Below are 18925 nucleotides of genomic sequence, written 5' to 3'. Positions count from 1 at the left end.
ACCCCCCGCCCCATACCCAGTGCAGTTCTTACACAGTTCAAAAGGAAGAGCCTGCTCTCCATCCTTATCTTCTGCTGGTCACACTAAGCCCTTATATTCCTTTCTCCTCCTGTTTTCAGAGTGACACAAAGATGTTGGAAATCCTGAGATACACTCATCAGTTCCTGCAGAAATTCTGTGCTGGAAACCTTGAAAACCAAGCACTGCTGCACAAGCATCTCCAGCTGTTCCTCACGCCAGGGGTAAGATGGGGGGGGGGCCTCACTTAGAGCAGGGGGAGTGAGGGAAGCCTTACATAGCATCTGTGCTGGAAGGATGAGGAGAAGCAGCCTCTTCCCCGGCTCATCCTCAGAAAGTTGGGAACTTCCCCAGTTCTAATCACATAGAACCAGGGAATGCTCTTCCACCCAGCATCCAGACTTTGGCCTTTTTCAGCCTAGTTGTTGAGGTGACCTAATGTGATATCTGCTTCTCTAAAATAGGTGTCTAAAAGCTTTCCTTGTGTTAAAAAAGAATCCACCAAGAGGACATATCATGTGAGGACAAACCCTAAATCCCTTCTCTTGTCCTCACACAACAGCTGCTTGAGCCCTTCTAGGTCTTTCAGAGTCTGGCCTAACAGGATTGGACACCAGCTGTGTTTATCATCAGCACATAGGAGGAAAACGTATTACATAAGAACATAAGCCATACTGGGACAAACTGAAGGTCCATCAAGCCCAGTATCCTGTTTCCAACAGTGGCCAGTTCAGGTCACAAGTACCTGGCAAGATCCCAAAACATATTTTCATTATGTAGCTTCCCACTGTTCAGGAACCTGTGGATAGTTGTGTCCATTGACCAGCAAGTGGAGATAGAGAACTGAAAACTGAACTGAAACATATCTCTCTTGGCATCCAGTCCAGCTCCTCAGTATTTTCTGTCACATTTTAAAAATTGGCAGATAGTCGGTTATCCAGCTTATAATCAAAAGTAATCGCCGGCTATTTCCCGACACAAATCGGGATATGGCCAGCGATTTCGCAAAAGCGGCGAAAAGCGTATAATTGAAAGCTACATTTGTGATAGCTTCGCCGCTTTCCCTTCGCCTCGCCGGCGAAAGTTCAAAGGGGCGTGTTGGCGGCGAAGCGAAGGCGGGACATGGGCAGGCTTGGACGTGGCTACCAGATGGCCGGCTTTCGCGGATAATGGAAAAATAAAACTCGGCGATAAGCAGTATTTTGCCGGGTTTACTTGGTCCTTTTATTTTCACGACCAAGCCTCAAAAAGGTGCCCCAACTGACCAGATGACCACCGGAGGGAATGGGGGATGACTTCCCCTTACTCCCCCAGTGGTCGCCAACCCCCTCCCACACTAAAATTATTAAAATACAAACCTTTTTTGCCAGCCTGTATGCCAGTCTCAAATGTCATACCCAGCACCCTGACAGCAGTATGCAGGTCCCTGGAACAGTTGTTCTTGGTTGCAGTGGACTGCAGAAAGGCAGAGCCAGGCCCATCCCCACCCCTACCTGTTCCACTTGTGGTGGGTAATGTTGAGCCCTCCCAAACCCCCCAAAACCCACTGTACCCACAAGTAGGTGCCCCCCTTCAGCCCTTAGGGCTAGGGTAATGGTGCACACTTGTGGGCAGTGGGTTTTGGGGGGGATTTGGGGGACTCAGCACACAAGGGAAGGGTGCTATGCACCTGGAAGCTAATTTGGTTGTTTATAAAAGATGTTTGAAGTGCCCCCTAGGGTGCCCGGTTGGTGTCCTGGCATGTGAGGGGGACCATTGCACTACAAATGCTGGCTCCTCCCACGGCCAAATGCCTTGGATTTCGCCGGGTTTGAGATCGCCGGCAGTTTTTTCCATTATCGCGGAAAAACAAAACTGGCGATCTCAAACCCGGCGAAATCCAAGGCATTTCGCCGGGCCACACCGTATTATCGAAAAAAAAGATGGCCGGCCATCTTTTTTGAAAATACGGTTCCGGCCAGCTGTTGCGCCGCCGCCAAAATAGATCGCCGGCGACCTATTTTGCCGGCGACGTTCGATTATTCCCCTCTATGTCTCCAGATATAACCGGCTATCCACTAGCCGCTATCTGGCAATATTCAGCGGTATATGGCTGGCCATGCTGAATACCAGCAGATAGCCATTTTTTTGGCATTTAACCAGCCGGATGCTGATCCTGGCCAGTCAAATGCCACTAAATATTGGGTTGGGTGGGGGGGTGTAGTTTGCAGATGGCATAGACATGGGCAGTATCTGGGTGGAGCAGGACAGGGCGCACAATTACACACTTAGCTTACAGAATGCTGTAAGTTACCCACGTATCACCGGAGTTAGGGGCAAGCATTTATACCAGCTTCATAATCGGCATAAGTTGCACCTGTGCTTATGAGTGTGTATACACTATTAAGGTAGTATTCTAGAGAGGAAAGTAGGCACCTAGCTTCCTTTGTAGAATATACGGCAATCAGGTGTCCTCTGTGTATATAAGCACATAGTTTTAAAATTACCCCCTAGTTGACTAAATCAGAAGTTCTCAACCTATTCCTGAGGACACACCTAGCCAGTCAAGTTTTAAGGATACCCACAATGAATGTGCATGAGAGAGATTTACATGCACTACCTTCGTTGTGTGCAAATCGATCTCATGCATATTCATTGTAGGTATCCTGAAAACTTGACTGGCTAGGTGCGTCTCAAAGACTGGGTTGAGAACCCCTGGATTAAATGTATGCTGACAGGTTTGGATAACTATGACCAGATATTCATTGGGCTGAGGTATTTCGGTTTAAGTTAAACAAAGATAAAACTCAGTGTCTGGTGCTCTTGTCCATCCATACCAGATTTTCATCACGCTTGCTTGTCCTTAAAGACCAGACTCTCCCTATTTCAAAGAGCTTAAAACTTCTAGGTGTTGAGCTGGACCCTTACCTTCAACTGGATTTGCAAGTACGAGCGGTCACCAAGCGGATGTTCTATGCAATGTGGAGACTGCGGCGCATTAGGTTTTGTCTCACCAGAGAGCTCTTCCGCACACTTGTTCACTGGTTAGTTCTCTCTCACCTTGACTACTGCAGCGGGATTTACGCAGGCTGCCAGGAGCAACTACTGCGAAAGTTCCAGACTGCCCAGAACACTGCTGCAAGACTCATCCTGGGCAAATCGCGCATGGTTCCCGCTCAACCTCTACGTCTCAATCTGCACTGGCTCCCAGTTAGAGAGCGAATCGCTTTCAAGCTCTGCACCTTAACGCATAAAATTATCTACGGTCTAGCTCCGGAATACATGATTCCTCTAATAGACCTCCCACCTAGAAATGCCATCAACACAGCCCGCACCTATCTCCAACTTCATTATCCGTCTTGCCGGGGTGTCAAATACAAGCTTCTTTTTGCCTCTACTTTTCACTACTCCAGCCCGAAGACTTGGAATGCTTTACCTCTGAACCTAAAATCTCAATCTGATCATCACCTTTTCAAGAAGATGTTGAAAACGTTCCTTTTTGAAAAAACTTACTCCATTAGTAATTCTGCTTATTAGTCACCCTAATTGTTGTTAGTGTTCTTTCCTTATTCTGCTGTAAAATTTATGTGTTGTACTTCTGTACTTTTGTAATTCATGTAAGCCACATTGTGCCTGCAATTGTGAGAAACTGTGGGGTATAAATGAACCATAAATAAATAAATAAATAAATAACGTTGATTCTTGGGAGAAGCAGAAGGCTGGGTATAGAGATCAGTTGTGGGGTGTACAGATGAGTCTACGGGTCCTGGTGCTCAGCTCATTTAAACGGGCTTTCGATTTCTCTACAGCTCATGGAGGCGGAGACGATGCAGCACATCTTCCTGAACAACTACCAGCTGTGCTCTGAGATTAGCGAAGCAGTGTTGCAGCACTTCATCCATTGTCTGGCCACCCACGGCCGCCATGTGCAGTACCTGGACTTCCTGCACACCATCATCAAGGCGGAAGGGAAGTACATCAAGAAGTGCCAGGATATGATCATGACAGAGGTGTGACAGTCCTGCATGTGTTAATGGTGGTGGGGGGGAGGGGCTTCTGGGAGAATGGGTGCGCCTCAGTAGCCAGTCTACCAGAGTGTGTGATCCAGAACCAAACAAGGGACCAGAAGTAGGATTAGAGGCCGACCGAATTTTGGGTTCGGTTTTGGCACCAAAACTGGCCCAAAATCTGATTTCAGGTTTTGACAGAAAGTACAAGTGCATTTTTGGCTGCAACCGAAACTTCCCCTCCACCCCACCAGAGCGAGTTCTTTGGCCAACTCTCCTCACCCTCGCAGAGATTTGGCCTGAATAGGCTGGACTGGGCCTGCCACCCACCCAGTTCCCCCAGGCCACCAGGGACGTTAAGGGTAGGCCAGGGCCTCCAGGTGTGCAAGGGCTGGCTTGGTGGCCCCGCTGTCCTCCAAGGGATGGGGTGGATGGCCGGCCAGCCCAGTTCGGCGTGTTTGAACCAAGTTTCTGTGGGGGTGGGACAGCGGACAGTGGTAGCACCTCCCCCCTGGCAGTGGTGGTACCAACACTGGCAGTAGCACCCCCACCTTTGGCAGCGGGGTAGGGGTAGTGCTGGCAGCCCGGGAGGACCCGCTATTTGCTGGGGGCAGGGGGAAGGAGGTGCTGTTTTCGGGTTCAGTATCGGTCAAAACTGAACAGCAGATTCCGTCTGCTGATTCGGTTTCGGTAGGGTTACCATATGGCTCCAGAAAAAGGAGGATGGATTGAGCCAGCCGGGTTTTACTTCCATTGCTTTCAAAGCAATGGAAGTAAAACCTGGCTGGCTCAATCCGTCCTCCTTTTTCTGGAGCCATATGGTAACCCTAGGTTTCGGTCAGCTTCTAAACAGGATCATTTTAAAAAGTATTCACCTGTATTGAATTAATTAAAAGCAGCTAAGAAAGCCCCAAGGTACCCTTTCTTTTCCATCTCATTTTGGGCCTCAAATATTTCCGAGGCCTGTGCATGTGGCCCATCTGAGTTTTCATGAGATGATTTAAGTAGTATGGTTTAAAGAATATCAGGTGACTTCTTATTGCACTAATTAATACATTTTTGACTACCTTGTAAAGATTAAACCTAGGTCAGCCCCGAATAGAGCCTCAAATACGTTATTCATATTCAGCCAAATAGTAATTTAAATTTGGCTATGAATAATCCTGGGCTCTACTGTGTTAAATCCTACTGAAATAAACACTTGATCTTTGATTTCATGTTGCTTCTTTTATTATTTGTTATGTTAAAGCTCAATACCCATTATTAGTATTTGGTATTCATGTTCAGCTGAATAATATTTTTCATTCTTCGTATGTGGCCGGATAGTAAAATACGCTCTTCGGTACAGCTCTAGATAAAACCTCCATCCTCATGTCAGGACAGTATGACCAAAAGATGAGAATACTAGAATATAAACATAAGCGAATCATTAAGTATTCCAATGACAGCCTCTAGGGAGAAAAGGCTGGGAGAGAGGGAGAGATGGAGGGGTGATCAGAAAGTGTCAAAGCAGTAGAATTTCTTGGCTTATAATGTGATAAGAAACCGAGATCTTTCTTGAGTCCTCTCTTGTTGATTTCAAAGGGCCCGATATTCAAAGCAATTTAAGCAGGCAGGAGGGGCTCCTGCCCACTTATATCGCTTTGAGCCTCACAACTGCTAATATTCAGTGGCATTAAACCGGCCAGTGCCACTGAATATCGTCTCTGACCGCCTATGTAGAAAGTGAGCAGGTCAGGGGTGGTTTAGGGAGCACCACTGGGGAAAAGCTGGCAACATTCAGGTCCGGGACCTGCATAGCTAAACGGCCAAAATTAGGACAGCTCAAAAGCTGTCACAGCAGCCATTTTCTTGTGGCAGCCTCAACGGGCAGGAGTGAGTGGGCTTTTCTCCTGCCCCATTGCATCTACTGGATATCCAGGAATAGGAGGTAGGCCCGGGGGCCCCTATCTAGTCCAGGGGGGATGCTCCGAGGGGGGAGGGGGGTTCTTACTGCTACAGGCTGGGGGGAGGGTATTATAGAAGGAAGGAGACTGGTTTGGAAGGCCAGGAGGGGTATAATAGAAAAAATTATGCCGGGACTCATATAACTGTCGTATGCAGGCCCTGGCTGAATATTGGTTGGGACCCACGTAGGGCCCTTTGAATTAGCCTCGGATATTCAGTGCCATATTGAGTCACCCAAAACAATAGCAAACGCTTATTGGAAATAAGGACTGCCTATGCATGGCTTGGTGTGGACCATTAATCTGCTTTGGTTTGAGTGTATCAAGATGGCAGCTACGGCTTCAGCCTTGTCACATGACACTGTCTCCTGTCAATTAAACTGTCTTGATTTTTATTTATTTATTTATTGTTGGTTGGATGTTCTCGAGTGTTTTGAAGTTTCCTTTTAGTGTTCTTCTTTAGGCATAGAGCATCTGCTTGTTTTTGTTTTTTGCTTATTTCTTGCTGTTGTGTGTTTCCAGAAGACCATTATCCAAAGGAAACAACTGGTAGTTGCCCCCTGCCAGGGTGCTGATGTGAACTGATTTCCATAAAATATGGATGCACTTAATGCACTGAGATGGGGATGTAACTGTCATGAGCTGATCTTTTCTTGTTGCTGTTGGGCCACACAGAACAGTGCCTTCTTTTCTTTTCTTTGTACTACAGCTGACCAATGCTGGAGATGATGCAGTAATCTTCTACAATGACAAGGCATCCTTCGCCAACATGTTGGAGATGATGGCGGCTGCGCGAGAAGGTGTGGAAGAAAACAGCCCCCTAATGTACCACATCTCCCTGGTGGAGCTGCTGGCCGCATGTGCCGAGGGGAAGAATGTATATACAGAGATCAAATGCACCTCACTCCTGCCGCTGGAAGATGTCGTGCGTGTTGTTACCCACGAGGACTGCATCACTGAGGTACTGTGAGGGGAGCAGAGGGAAACCAAGAGCTGTCCAAGGATGAGACAGAGAGAAGGGGGAGATGTGGACGTTGAGAAGAAAGTGGAGGTGAAGAAAGAAGGAGAGGAAGAAAACGAGACAATAAGACATAGGGGGAGATGGAAAGTATGAGAACTGGAGATGAATGGAGTAGAAATAAAGATGGGGAAGGGAGAGACAGAATGGAGTAAAGAGGGAAAGGAAAATAAAGACAGAAGGAAGTGCATCTCCTGTGGTTGAGCTCAGTCATAGTACAAGAGCATGTGGTCCAATTTAGTGGTCCAAGGCCGACATTTCAACTCTGTCAGCTCTGTGAGTGACTTTGCTTATCTGTGCCTAATATTACCAGGATCTAATTGAATTTTGATGTTAACAAGGGTAATTACTGAAAGGCTGAATATAAAGATTACGGAGCGTCTCTGTAGATATGGCTAAGTTAGGGGCTAAGGGTAGGAACCTATATTTAGAATTTAAACATGTTTCTTTATATAGTCGCCTACCTAAAATTAAACAAGGTTTCTAAGTTAGATATGGAGGGGGTCTTCAGATACATGATAGTTATAGATGAAGGCAGAAAGGGGGGAGGATGTCAGGAGCATGGATGGGATCAAACTGGAGCAGTGAGCCAGAGGGGGGGGGGGGGGGGTGATCAGAGGGCTTTAATACTCCAGCTTTCAAGCAGACCCCACTGTAGAAGAGGATACATGTTGACCTGATTTTTATTGTTTTCTCTCTTGATGTGATGGGATCCATCGCCTTTTCAACTACAGGTGAAAATCGCCTATGTAAATTTTGTGAACCACTGTTACGTGGACACGGAGGTGGAGATGAAGGAGATCTACACCAGCAACCACATCTGGACGCTCTTTGAGAATTTCACTCTGGATATGGCCAGGGTAAGTCCTTTTTCTCATTCACCTTACCGTCATAACTGCTCATAATGAAAGCAACTTTCAAAGCGCTTTACCTGCTCAAAATGTGGCTAAAAGCCCATGCATTGTTCTTTTAGCCATATTGAAAGGAGACAGGTTTAGACAGGCAAGACTGCATTTTCAGATCTACTCATATACTTCTCACATAAATTTCTACCTGCTTCAGATATAGGTGCAAGTGACCGTGGGTACTGTATGGGGTAAATTCAAGAAAATGCGCCAAAAATTAGGTGCAAAAAATACAGGTGATACGCGCCAATTTTATAATGGTAATTGTGTGTGACATTACATTACATTATATTACATCCAGGTTTGTAGCCCGCTAACACCTCAACAGTTCTAAGCGGGCTCCAATCAAAGAAGCCAAAACAAATTTCAGTAAGCAATAACAACAGAAAGATCATATTAAATACAACATTTTCTGAAAAGATAAGTTTTTAGAAGCTTTCTAAATGACAGATAGGACTGTGATAAAGAAAACAGCTCTGCAACTTCCTTCCATTGATGTGTTCCCTGAACTGGTAATAATCATCAAAGAGACCTAGCCTTCTCCTTCCTTTAACATTTGGGAATGTAAAAAAAGTATCAGCAGTACACTTCCGAGCTCTATTTAAAAACAAAAATGAGCAACCATATAATCAGGGATGTGCCCTTGCCATTTATTGAATAGAATGTAAGTCCAGAAAGAAGAAGAAAACTAGCATTCCCACACAAAATTGCCACAGAAAACAAAGAGTGGAAAGAATGAGTCACCAGGATGATCCAAAGTGGTAATAAAACAATTCCTTTATTAAAACCTGTACACCGTTATGAGAATGGGGGGTGGGTGAGGGAGGTGAGGGGGGGGGGTTGGTTTTAGGTGTCAGGAGGGTTGAGGGCTGAAGTATCTTGGCGCTGGAAGGGGGAGAGTGGAAGGCGGAAGGGTGGGGGGGGGGGTTTGGGTTTACTTGAAGTTGATAGATGTATTTGGTTGGGTACTAAGTTTTGTGGGGTTTTTTGGTCATATGGCTGAGATCTTATTGTAGTTATAACTTATTGCTTGACGTACTTCTTTTTCTAAATGTGTCATCAATGGATAAGGTTGAAACATGATAATTGGGGAGGGGGGTTAAGGTTGGGGATGGGAGAAAACTGGTAAACGTTGATGATGGAATGGTTACTTTATTTTTACTGAGTATATTTTGAAATCTAAATTGTTGTATACTCAACCTGTTGGTTATGTTTGACATGTTGAATCATCAATAAAATTGTTCAAACATAAAACCTGTACACACAGTCCTAGTTGGATCTAAGTCAGGTACACAGGCCCAAACAGACTCCCATTCTTGATTGGATCAAGTATGCAGTCCAAGGCAGTCTGCTACTCTGTTGTTGAGGCTCTGTGCTGCCGATTGGTTTAAGTGACGACGGTCCAAATCGCTACTGTTCATTGAGTGTTTTGGCTTTTATATTGTTGACAAAGGCTATTTCCCCAGTTTTCATTGTGTTACCTACAGTCAGGACCCCTGAGGAAAGCTTATTGCTGAAACACTTCCCGTGTTGGGTCAGAATTGCCAGTGTATCCTGCATTGTAATATTGGAGAATAAACCTTTTATGTTTTTGGAGAAATTGGACTTCTGGTTTTCCTGGAACGTTCCATCTGGAGTCTTCCACTTTTTGTTTGTTTGTTTGACTGACTGACTGCTTTCCCCCTTTTTCTTGGTTTTACAAACTGGAAGACACATAATGAGACACGTAATCAAAATAGATGAACATACTGATCAAAAAATAAATGAGAAAAAGCAAAGCCTGCAAGTCAGAAATATGTGTGGATGGTTTGAAAGTTGCCCCCAACTCTCCAGCTGAAGCAATTTTCAAACCCTTTTGCCCAGGTAAAATTCTCAGTTGAAAATTACCCTCCCCCTCTGTGGCTAAAATGACTTGTGCTGCTTCTTGGCATGGGTACATTTACTGTCCTATAAAAGGAGAGGACGGAGCAGCAGACGACATACGCAGGGTTTGCATTTTGTCGTCCCCAGGCGTGTCATTTAGGGTACAGATTCGTACGTGCTGTAAAGCAGGTGCAAAGTTTATGGATACTGATAAACGTGAAACACCAGCCAGCTCCCAGTTTTCAAAAGATAATTTTGTGGGGCGTTCCCCTTTGAAAATGTGCTTGCATAAAGTACTTGCCAATTTAAAAAAATGCCTCCAAATCAGTCTTGATGTGCTAATGAGGTTTCCTAAGAATAAGCCCAGCACAACTGTCCTTGACTGCCTTTCCTTCTCTCCTGTGGGACTTACCTTCATTTAATTAGAAAATCCTTCCCCCACTCACTCTCCTCAGAAGAAACACTAGGGCATCTTCTCCTTCCTGAATGTTCTCATCACCTGGAACATGACTTTTCTTATGAATTCAAGGCGTTCTGTGAGGAAAGCTTACACTGCTGCTGGGCTGCGCTGTGTAGCTGTTTCATGATAGAGATTCAGTGTAATATGTTTATTGCCTATGATATTTTATATATATAATGTAGGATAAGTTTAGCAGTGCCTTGTTTGTGGGAGAGAGGAGCAGGTTAAGTTTTGCCTCAGTAGAGAGGTTATATCTGCCTCCATTACTCGCGCATAATCTATGATTGTCCCCCAGGTGTGTAACAGACGGGAGAAACGATTATCAGACCCCACCTTGGAGAAATATGTTCTCACTGTTGTCCTAGAAACCATCCGGTCCTTCTTCAACTCTCCTTTCTCTGAAAACAGCACCTCCCTGCAGGTAAGGAGGAGGTTGAGCCCATGTGGCCTGCAGGCCAAAGATTGGCAATGGTACTGACAAAACCAATTATCCAAGCTCAGATCTGAGGGACTCAGGTGTGACTGAATTTTAATATTCTCCTCAAGTGTTATCTCAAAATTCTTCCCTGTAATGGAAAGGACTGGCATGGAGGAGGGGGGGTGGTGTCACACAACACACACTCAGCTTCTAAGTTTTTCTTTACCATGTGGCATTTTTTATTTTAATTACTGAAAAACATAAGTCTCTTAAGCAGATATTACTAGCTGGGATATAAAATAATGTAGTGACAGCAGCTGGCCTTATGGAGTTTAAGGGGGGTTTGGACAGATTCCTGAGGGAAAACTCCATTGAACATTATTAAAAAATTATTTTTTTTTTGGGTGGGTTTTGCTGGGTTCTTGAAGCCTGGATTGGCCGCTGTCGGAGACAGAATGCTGGGCTTGATGGACCCTTGGTCTTTTCCCAGTATGGCGGTGCTTATGTACTAACTAGAGATCGATGTCGAAAACAATGTAACTTACTGAAGAGGCTCCTCCGTGGTTAAATCACACGGACTGGCTCTAAAGCTGATATTCAGTGGCACTTAATCTGCTCTGACCACCATGGCACTCTCTCGTTAGTGCCAAGGTGGTGCTAGTTCAGAGTCAGAGCAGGCCCATATGTTATTTGGGTTTTGCTGATGGTCACTGCCAATGCCCAGGTAGCTATCCAGACAAATAGGACCACAAATACTTGTCCTAGTTCACCCAGGTAGTTAACTGGGTACCACCACTGAATATCGGCCAGCACCGAGACGACTTCCGGCAGTCGGTCAAGACCTGGAAATTCATTGCCGGTGCTGGGATTAAGCCCAGCATTTAATATCTGGATCAAATTCAGCCCATGGTGGTTAGCACCTGAACAACGGCTAACCCCACCGGAGGAATATTGGGTGGCTAAAATCCAGGGAACTTGGTTTAATTAATCATTGTCACTTAGGTAGAGAACAGCAGGGGAGTGAGATATGTAGGGTCACCAACTGGCTCCAGCTTCTCAGGACATCTTGGTCCAGTCCAGGGTTTATGCCTATTGTACAGAGGGTCTTGTAGTTCAGACCTACAGATGTCCCTAAGAAATGGAGAAATATATCTCCATGCTTACAAAGGGAGTGGAACCAGGGCTGGATAAGCTGACGTGCAGAAATGGAGCCAGCTGGCAGTGCTAGCATTGTGTTCTTTAATATACGTTTCTCTGCGAGCTAGCAGGAATAGTCAGGCAAACAATGGTGATGTCATCCGAAGGCACCATGGACAGAAGAGCTCTCCTTGAGTTCAGAAAGGCTTGAAAGTGGGCCCTTCTTAGGAGCCAGCTCTGTGGGTGCAGTGGGTGCTGAGTACCCTTAATATTGAGCAGACTGCTTCATTTGTATTCAGGGAGGGGTAGTATATATTGTGTATGGCACTCCCAATCATTTTGAAACGTTGGTGCCTATGCTTCTGAGCATGTGCCAGCCCCCTGCCTCACAGTGACCACCCGTTTCCGCTCCAGTTTGAGTTCATCTGCCCTGCCTAATGGATGGATCCTCACAACTCACTGCAAAATCTTCTGCTGTGTAGTTCTACCACCTGAAAACTCATACCCATGCCCATGCTGCAACGAACAGCACAGATTTCCACAATTTGGGTTCTTCCAGGTACTTGTGACCTAGCTTGACCATTGTTTGGAAAAGAGGTACTGGGCTAGATGGACCCAGTATGGCTACTCTTACGTTCTTATGTAATGATAAATGCGGTTCATCTTGTCCTGCCCTTTTCTCCTTCCCACTGTAGTTCCACAGACCTGGCTTGGTCTCTGGTTAATGCCTCATCCTCCCTCTTCTAAGGCTTCTTTGTGCTTATCCCAAACTTAGTTAAGTTCTAATACTGTGGTTCCCTTCTCTGCATCTGGCTCCCTTTCCCTGAACCTTCTCCTTGCCCCTAGCACAGATGTGAGTCACTTGACCTTCTTGTCCTGGACAGATGTGTCGCCTTGTAGTAGAAGGACAGTACTTGTCCTTCTTTTCCAGTCTTTTGATCCACTTGGCTGTTTCACAGCTTTTGCAAAGATGTGCAGTAGAGAGGGTTGCATTTGGGGAACTGAGGGGCCAGTATGGGAGAGGGACCAGGAAAGTGATCAGTCTTTCTCTTCTCCTGCAGACCCACCAGACCATTGTGGTTCAGCTCCTGCAGTCCACCATGAGGCTCCTGGAGTGTCCCTGGCTCCAGCAACAGCACCGGAGCTCTGTAGAGGCTTGTATTCGGGCCTTGGCCATGGTCGGTAAGGAAGAGATACAGAATCCATCTGATGTTTCCCTGTTCATGCATCTTTGCCCTATATATTCTGTAGTCATGTTTAGAAGCCATGTAGCAGGAATTTCCTTCCTAGATCCATTAAGAAAAGGGCACTTTGATTTTGTGTTCCATGTTAAGATTGTTAAAAAAATAGAAATAAAACAAAATAAAACATGGAAAAGAAAATAAGATGATACCGTTTTTATTGGACATAACTTAATACATTTTTTGATTAGCTTTCGAAGGTAGCCCTTCTTCGTCAGATCGGAAATAAGCAAATATTGGTAGATGACAGTATATATAAGTGAAACATTAAAGCATTTCAGTGACAGTCTAACAGGATGAGGGTGGATAGGTGAGAGACAGGAAGAGCCGGGTAGATGAGGGACACAATTCCCTGGTGGTCCACCCGACTTTTCCTGTCTCTCACCTATCCACCCTCATCCTGTTAGACTGTCACTGAAATGCTTTGATGTTTCACTTATATATACTGTCATCTACCAACATTTGCTTATTTCCGATCTGACGAAGAAGGGCTACCTTCGAAAGCTAATCAAAAAATGTATTAAGTTATGTCCAATAAAAAATGTATCATCTTATTTTCTTTTCCATGTTTTATTTTGTTTATTTCTATTGATTTCCCCTAAAAGTGGACTAACACGGCTACCACATCTCTCTACTTAAAAAAAGGCAATTTGATGTGATTCTTGTTCCTGCTGTATGTTCCTGGTGATGCTGTAACAGTGATCAGTCTAACTCTCCATGTGATGTTATTCATATATGAGGCTGCTCGCAGGGGAACAGAACGTTAGTAATCACTATCGTGATGTTGGTGCAGGGTCTAGAGTGGGAACCCGTTGTAGCTGGAAGATATGGGTGTAGTTTCTGAGGCAAAATGTATTACCCATATGCTTTTAAGAAAGTGGTAGTGGTGGGGGGGGGGGGGGGGGGGGGGGGGGAGGGGGAGGGGTGCGGAGGTGAGAAAGGGCCGTTGGCCCTGTTGACCAACTGGTAGTTGTATTGTGGTTCAGTGTACATCTTAGACAGCTGTGATCATGAAGGTCCCAAGGGACTTCACTTGGATTTCTTACAGGGACATACAGTGCCAGCTGCCTGCCATAATTCTATGGAGTGCTGTAAATGGAGCAGCTATAAAATACCAAACCGAACCCCTGGGGTCCAAGCACAGCTTTGGATCCTGCTCTCCTGCTCATGTGGGTCTCAGAAAGAGCTGCCGATGAATTCCTGGACAGCACTGTAAATAGTGGCAATTTCTGAAGCTCTTGGAAGAAGGCGCTGGAAGGGTTTTCTTCCTGCTCACTTGACCCCAGGCGGACCTTAAAATATTTGGAAAATGTGGGAAAAAAATCAAGAAAATGGCAGAGCCTTCACAATGAGAAGCAGATACGATAGAACAGTAGAACTGTACATGATGGCTCCCTAAGGAGAGATTGATGAGAAGAAGAGGAGAGAGGTTACATGTGATAGCTCTTTGCTGGGTTGGATGGGAACAAAAGGAGATACACCTTGTGAGGGAGGGAACTAGACTGGCCTGGAATGTGTATCTTAAAGAGGAAGGCAGGAGCCCCATTTTGACTCTCCGTTCTCCATGAGACTCAGCAACACAGTGAGCAATGAGGGGACTATCTGTTACAGTCAATCCCACCATTCCTGATTTGATGTTCCCTTCTTCAGGTGTTAGTCATGCCCAGTGCTTTTTTTGTAGAAAAAAAGGTGCCGGTACTCATTATGGGCGGGGTCACCACACATGGCTCCACCCCTATCATAGCCACACCCACATTAACCACACCCCCTATACCAGCCATGGCGCATATAAACAGACATCATTGAAAATATTATAGTACTATAGGAGAAAAAAATAAAGTGATTTTTTTCATTATAAATAATCTCTGTAAGCTCTTACAGCTCCAGTATACCCAGTGCAAAATAAGACAGCCAATGTAAATTCTCAAATTGGACATAATTACAAACACTAAAATGAAAATAAAATGATTTTTTTCTACCTTTGTTGTCTGGTGACTGTTTTTCTTTCCATATTGGTCCCAGTCTGTGATTCTGCTTTCTTTTCTTTTCGCTTAACTCTTCTGTGCCATTTGTCATTTTGTCTCCTTTTTCTTTGCTTTCTTCAATATTTTCAGGCTCTCTCTCTGTCCAGATTTAATTCATTCTTACTATCCATTCTTTAATTTCCTTCATCTACCTGTGGCTTTTCATCTTTTCCTCACCCTTGTTCTCCCCATGCCCCTTCCTCTTATTCTCCAGTCTTTCTCTATTCCCCTTTTCCATCCAGCAGCTCTGCTTTCTCTCCCCATCCTTCCAGTGTCTCCCCTATTTCTTTCTGCATTCTTCCATCCAGCATCTTCCCTCTCTCTCTCCCCATCCTTCCATCTGCTTTCCCCCTCTCTCTCCCCATCCTTCCATCTGTTTTCCCTCTCTCTTTCCCCAATCCTTCCATCTGTTTTTCCCTCTCTCCCCAATCCTTCCATCTGTATTTCCCTCTCTCCCCATCCTTCCATCTGTATTTCCCTCTCTCCCCATCCTTCCATCTGTTGTTTTCCCTCTCTCCCTAATCCTTCCCTCTGTTGTTTTCCCTTTCTCTCTCTCCCCAATCCTTCCCTGTTTTCCCTCTCTCTCTATCCCCATCCTTCCATCTGTTTTCCCCTCTCTCCCCAATCCTTCCGTTTTCCCTCTCTCTCTATCCCCATCCTTCCATCTGTTTTCCCCTCTCTCCCCAATCCTTCCATCTGTTTTTCCCTCTCTCTCCCCATCCTTCCATCTGTTTTTCCCTCTCTCCCCAATCCTTCCATCTGTATTTCCCTCTCTCCCCATCCTTCCATCTGTATTTCCCTCTCTCCCCATCCTTCCATCTGTTGTTTTCCCTCTCTCCCCAATCCTTCCCTCTGTTGTTTTCCCTTTCTCTCTCTCCCCAATCCTTCCCTGTTTTCCCTCTCTCTCTATCCCCATCCTTCCATCTGTTTTCCCCTCTCTCCCCAATCCTTCCGTTTTCCCTCTCTCTCTATCCCCATCCTTCCATCTGTTTTCCCCTCTCTCCCCAATCCTTCCATCTGTTTTTCCCTCTCTCTCCCCATCCTTCCCTCTGTTGGTTTCCCTTTTTCTCTCTCTCCCCAATCCTTCCCTCTGTTGTTTTCCCTCTTTCTCTCTCTCCCCAATCCTTCCTCTGTTGGTTTCCCTCTTTCTCTCTCTCCCCAATCCTTCCCTCTGTTGGTTTCCCTCTTTCTCTCCCCAATCCTTCCCTCTGTTGGTTTCCCTCTTTCTCTCTCTCCCCAATCCTTCCCTCTGTTGGTTTCCCTCTTTCTCTCTCTCTCCCCAATCCTTCCCTCTGTTGTTTTCCCTCTTTCTCTCTCTCCCCAATCCTTCCCTCTGTTGTTTTCCCTCTCTCTCTCCCCAATCCTTCCCTCTGTTGTTTTCCCTCTCTCTCTCTCTCCCAAATCCTTCCCTCTGTTGTTTTCCCTCTTTCCCCAATCCTTCCCTCTGTTGGTTTCCCTCTTTCTCTCTCTCCCCAATCCTTCCCTCTGTTGGTTTCCCTCTTTCTCTCTCTCTCCCCAATCCTTCCCTCTGTTGTTTTCCCTCTTTCTCTCTCTCCCCAATCCTTCCCTCTGTTGTTTTCCCTCTCTCTCTCCCCAATCCTTCCCTCTGTTGGATTCCCTCTCCCTGCCAAGTTTGGCGCGAACGGCGCGAAGACGCGACGCGGCACCAGCCCCTATTTCCGGCCGCTGCTGCTTCTCCTGTTGTTGAGCAGCAGCGGCCGCTACACAAAGAAAAAGAAGATTAAAAAAAAATTGAAACCTGGCTGAAACGCGGCACCCCGGCACTGTAGACAGCCATTAGGCATTGGCTGTTGCCCCGCAACCGCTCCTCCTCTTGCCTCTACGTCACTGCCCCTGGAGGAAGACCCCGGAGGAGCGCAGTGACGTAGAGGCAAGAGGAGGAGCGGTTGCGGGGCAACAGCCAATGCCTAATGGCTGTCTACAGTGCCAGGGTGCCGCGTTTCAGCCAGGTTTGAATTTTTTTAAAAATCTTTTTCTTTATGTAGCGGCCGCTGCTGCTCAACAGGAGAAGCAGCAGCGGCCGGAAATGGGGGCTGGCACTGCGTGCGGGACATGGACTCACGGGGCGGGGGGAGCAAAAAAAAAGGTGCCGGTACGCCGTACCGTTGCGTACCGGCACAAAAAAAGCACTGGTCATGCCTCAGCATTCCAGTTGTGTTACGACATGAGCAGTGTATTCTGCTCCAGCTGTTACTCATGTCTTACTCTTTTGAAGTGATGTGCCTCAGTTTCTAAAATCAAATCTCACTCTTCCTTATGTTCTGCATCTTGTTTCACTCTGCTTCTAGCCAAGAGCCGCTCCATTGCCCTCCCAATGGACCTGGACTCGCATGTCAGCTCCTTGCTGAACAGCTCCAACAGTAGTTTACAGAGAAACCCATCCACCTATAAAACCACCTCAACCAGAGCATTCCCACGTGTCACCGCAACACAGAACCAGTGGGATTACAAAAACATTGTGGAAAAGCTGCAGGTATGGAACAGGAGAAAATGGATAGAGTGGGACAATAAGAGAGATTTTAAGAGCAGAGCACAGCCTGATTATAAGGGAGAGGGGAAGGCAGGAGCACAGCCTGATTATAGGGCAAAGGGGAAGGCAGGAGCACAGCCTGATTATAATGTGGGAGAGGCAGGAGCACAGCCAGATTCTGGGGAGGGGAAGGGATTGGCAGGAGCACAGCCAGATTATAAGGGGGGAGAGGCAGGAGCACAGCCAGATTATAGGGGAAGAGCAAGGCAGGAGCACAGCCTGATTATAGGGAAGAGGGGAATGCAGGAGCATAGCCAGATTCTGGGGAGGGGAAGGGATTGGCAGGAGCACAGCCAGATTATAAGGGGGGAGAGGAAGGAGCAGAGCCAGATTATAGGGGAAGAGCAAGGCAGGAGCACAGCCTGATTATAGGGAAGAGGGGAATGCAGGAGCATAGCCAGATTCTGGGGAGGGGAAGGGATTGGCAGGAGCACAGCCAGATTCTGGGAAGGGGAAGGCAGGAGCACAGCCTGATTATAGGGAAGAGGGGAAGGCAGGAGCACAGCTAGATTATAATGTGGGAGAGGCAGGAGCACAGCCAGATTCTGGGAAGGGGAAGGCAGGAGCACAGCCTGATTATAGGGGAAAGGGAAGGCAGGAGCACAGCCAGAATTTAGAAGAGGCAGTGGTACAACCAGACTGATTATAGGAATAAATATAAGAGGAAGAGAGGGGGGGGGGGGGGGGGGTTATTGATACAACCAGAGACCAGTGAGTGAGGGTGGGAGCTTCAGATCAATGTCTGTCTACCTGGGTAAATCTGTCTTGTCTCGTTTCCCAGGATATCATTAACACCCTGGAAGAGCGACTGAAGCCCCTGGTGGATGCAGAGCTCTCTGTGCTGGTGGATGTCCTGCATCGCCCGGAGCTACTGTTCATGGAGGGGACTGATGTCCGAGTGAGATGTGAGAGTGGGGGCTTCATTTCCAAGTAAGGGCTTGGGGCATGGGGGGGGGGGGGGGGGGAGGAGATTCCAGGATGGAAGAAACTCATCACAGAGCTGTATAATCAAAGGTGGCAGAAGACAAAATTCAGATGTGCTTGGTGCAAATACAACATGAATGGTGAAAAAGGCAGAGGAGGGAGATGACTGGAGACTGAGGCCCTGATGCACAAAGCTTACTGTGCTGTTACTGTTTGCTTTAGTCAGTAATGCAGAAAGGGGTTTTCCGTGGCTCTAACGTGTGCTGTTAGCAACCACCGAGAACCCCATGCAAATGTATTACAGTCAGCTCATTAGTATTCTAATGAGCATTCCGGGTGATGCACAGCTCCAGAGTAGCTGTAAAGTCCAACCTAGATTTTACGGTTGCTCTGGAGCTGTCGGAGAGGAGAAAAGCACAAGCAGACAGCTGCAA

At 46.4% G+C, this 18925-nt stretch overlaps 1 protein-coding gene across 3 annotated transcripts in view; it reads left to right on the top strand.

The window, feature by feature from the left end:
* ITPR3 (inositol 1,4,5-trisphosphate receptor type 3) overlaps positions 1–18925 on the top strand; it is a 251892-nt gene that overhangs the window by 188905 nt on the left and 44062 nt on the right. For all 3 annotated transcript variants that reach the window (XM_030220428.1, XM_030220427.1, XM_030220426.1), the window contains exons 29-36: positions 120–242; positions 3807–4007; positions 6660–6911; positions 7703–7828; positions 10492–10617; positions 12813–12933; positions 17326–17510; positions 18349–18497. In XM_030220428.1, the coding sequence (XP_030076288.1) occupies positions 120–242; positions 3807–4007; positions 6660–6911; positions 7703–7828; positions 10492–10617; positions 12813–12933; positions 17326–17510; positions 18349–18497 (1283 nt within the window). The remainder of the gene's footprint in view (positions 1–119; positions 243–3806; positions 4008–6659; positions 6912–7702; positions 7829–10491; positions 10618–12812; positions 12934–17325; positions 17511–18348; positions 18498–18925) is intronic.

This window comes from Microcaecilia unicolor, chromosome 12 (assembly GCF_901765095.1).
Source record: "Microcaecilia unicolor chromosome 12, aMicUni1.1, whole genome shotgun sequence".
Taxonomy (NCBI): Eukaryota; Metazoa; Chordata; class Amphibia; order Gymnophiona; family Siphonopidae; genus Microcaecilia; species Microcaecilia unicolor.
Note: the sequence above shows the minus strand (reverse complement) of the source record. Positions and strands in the feature narration are given on the sequence as shown.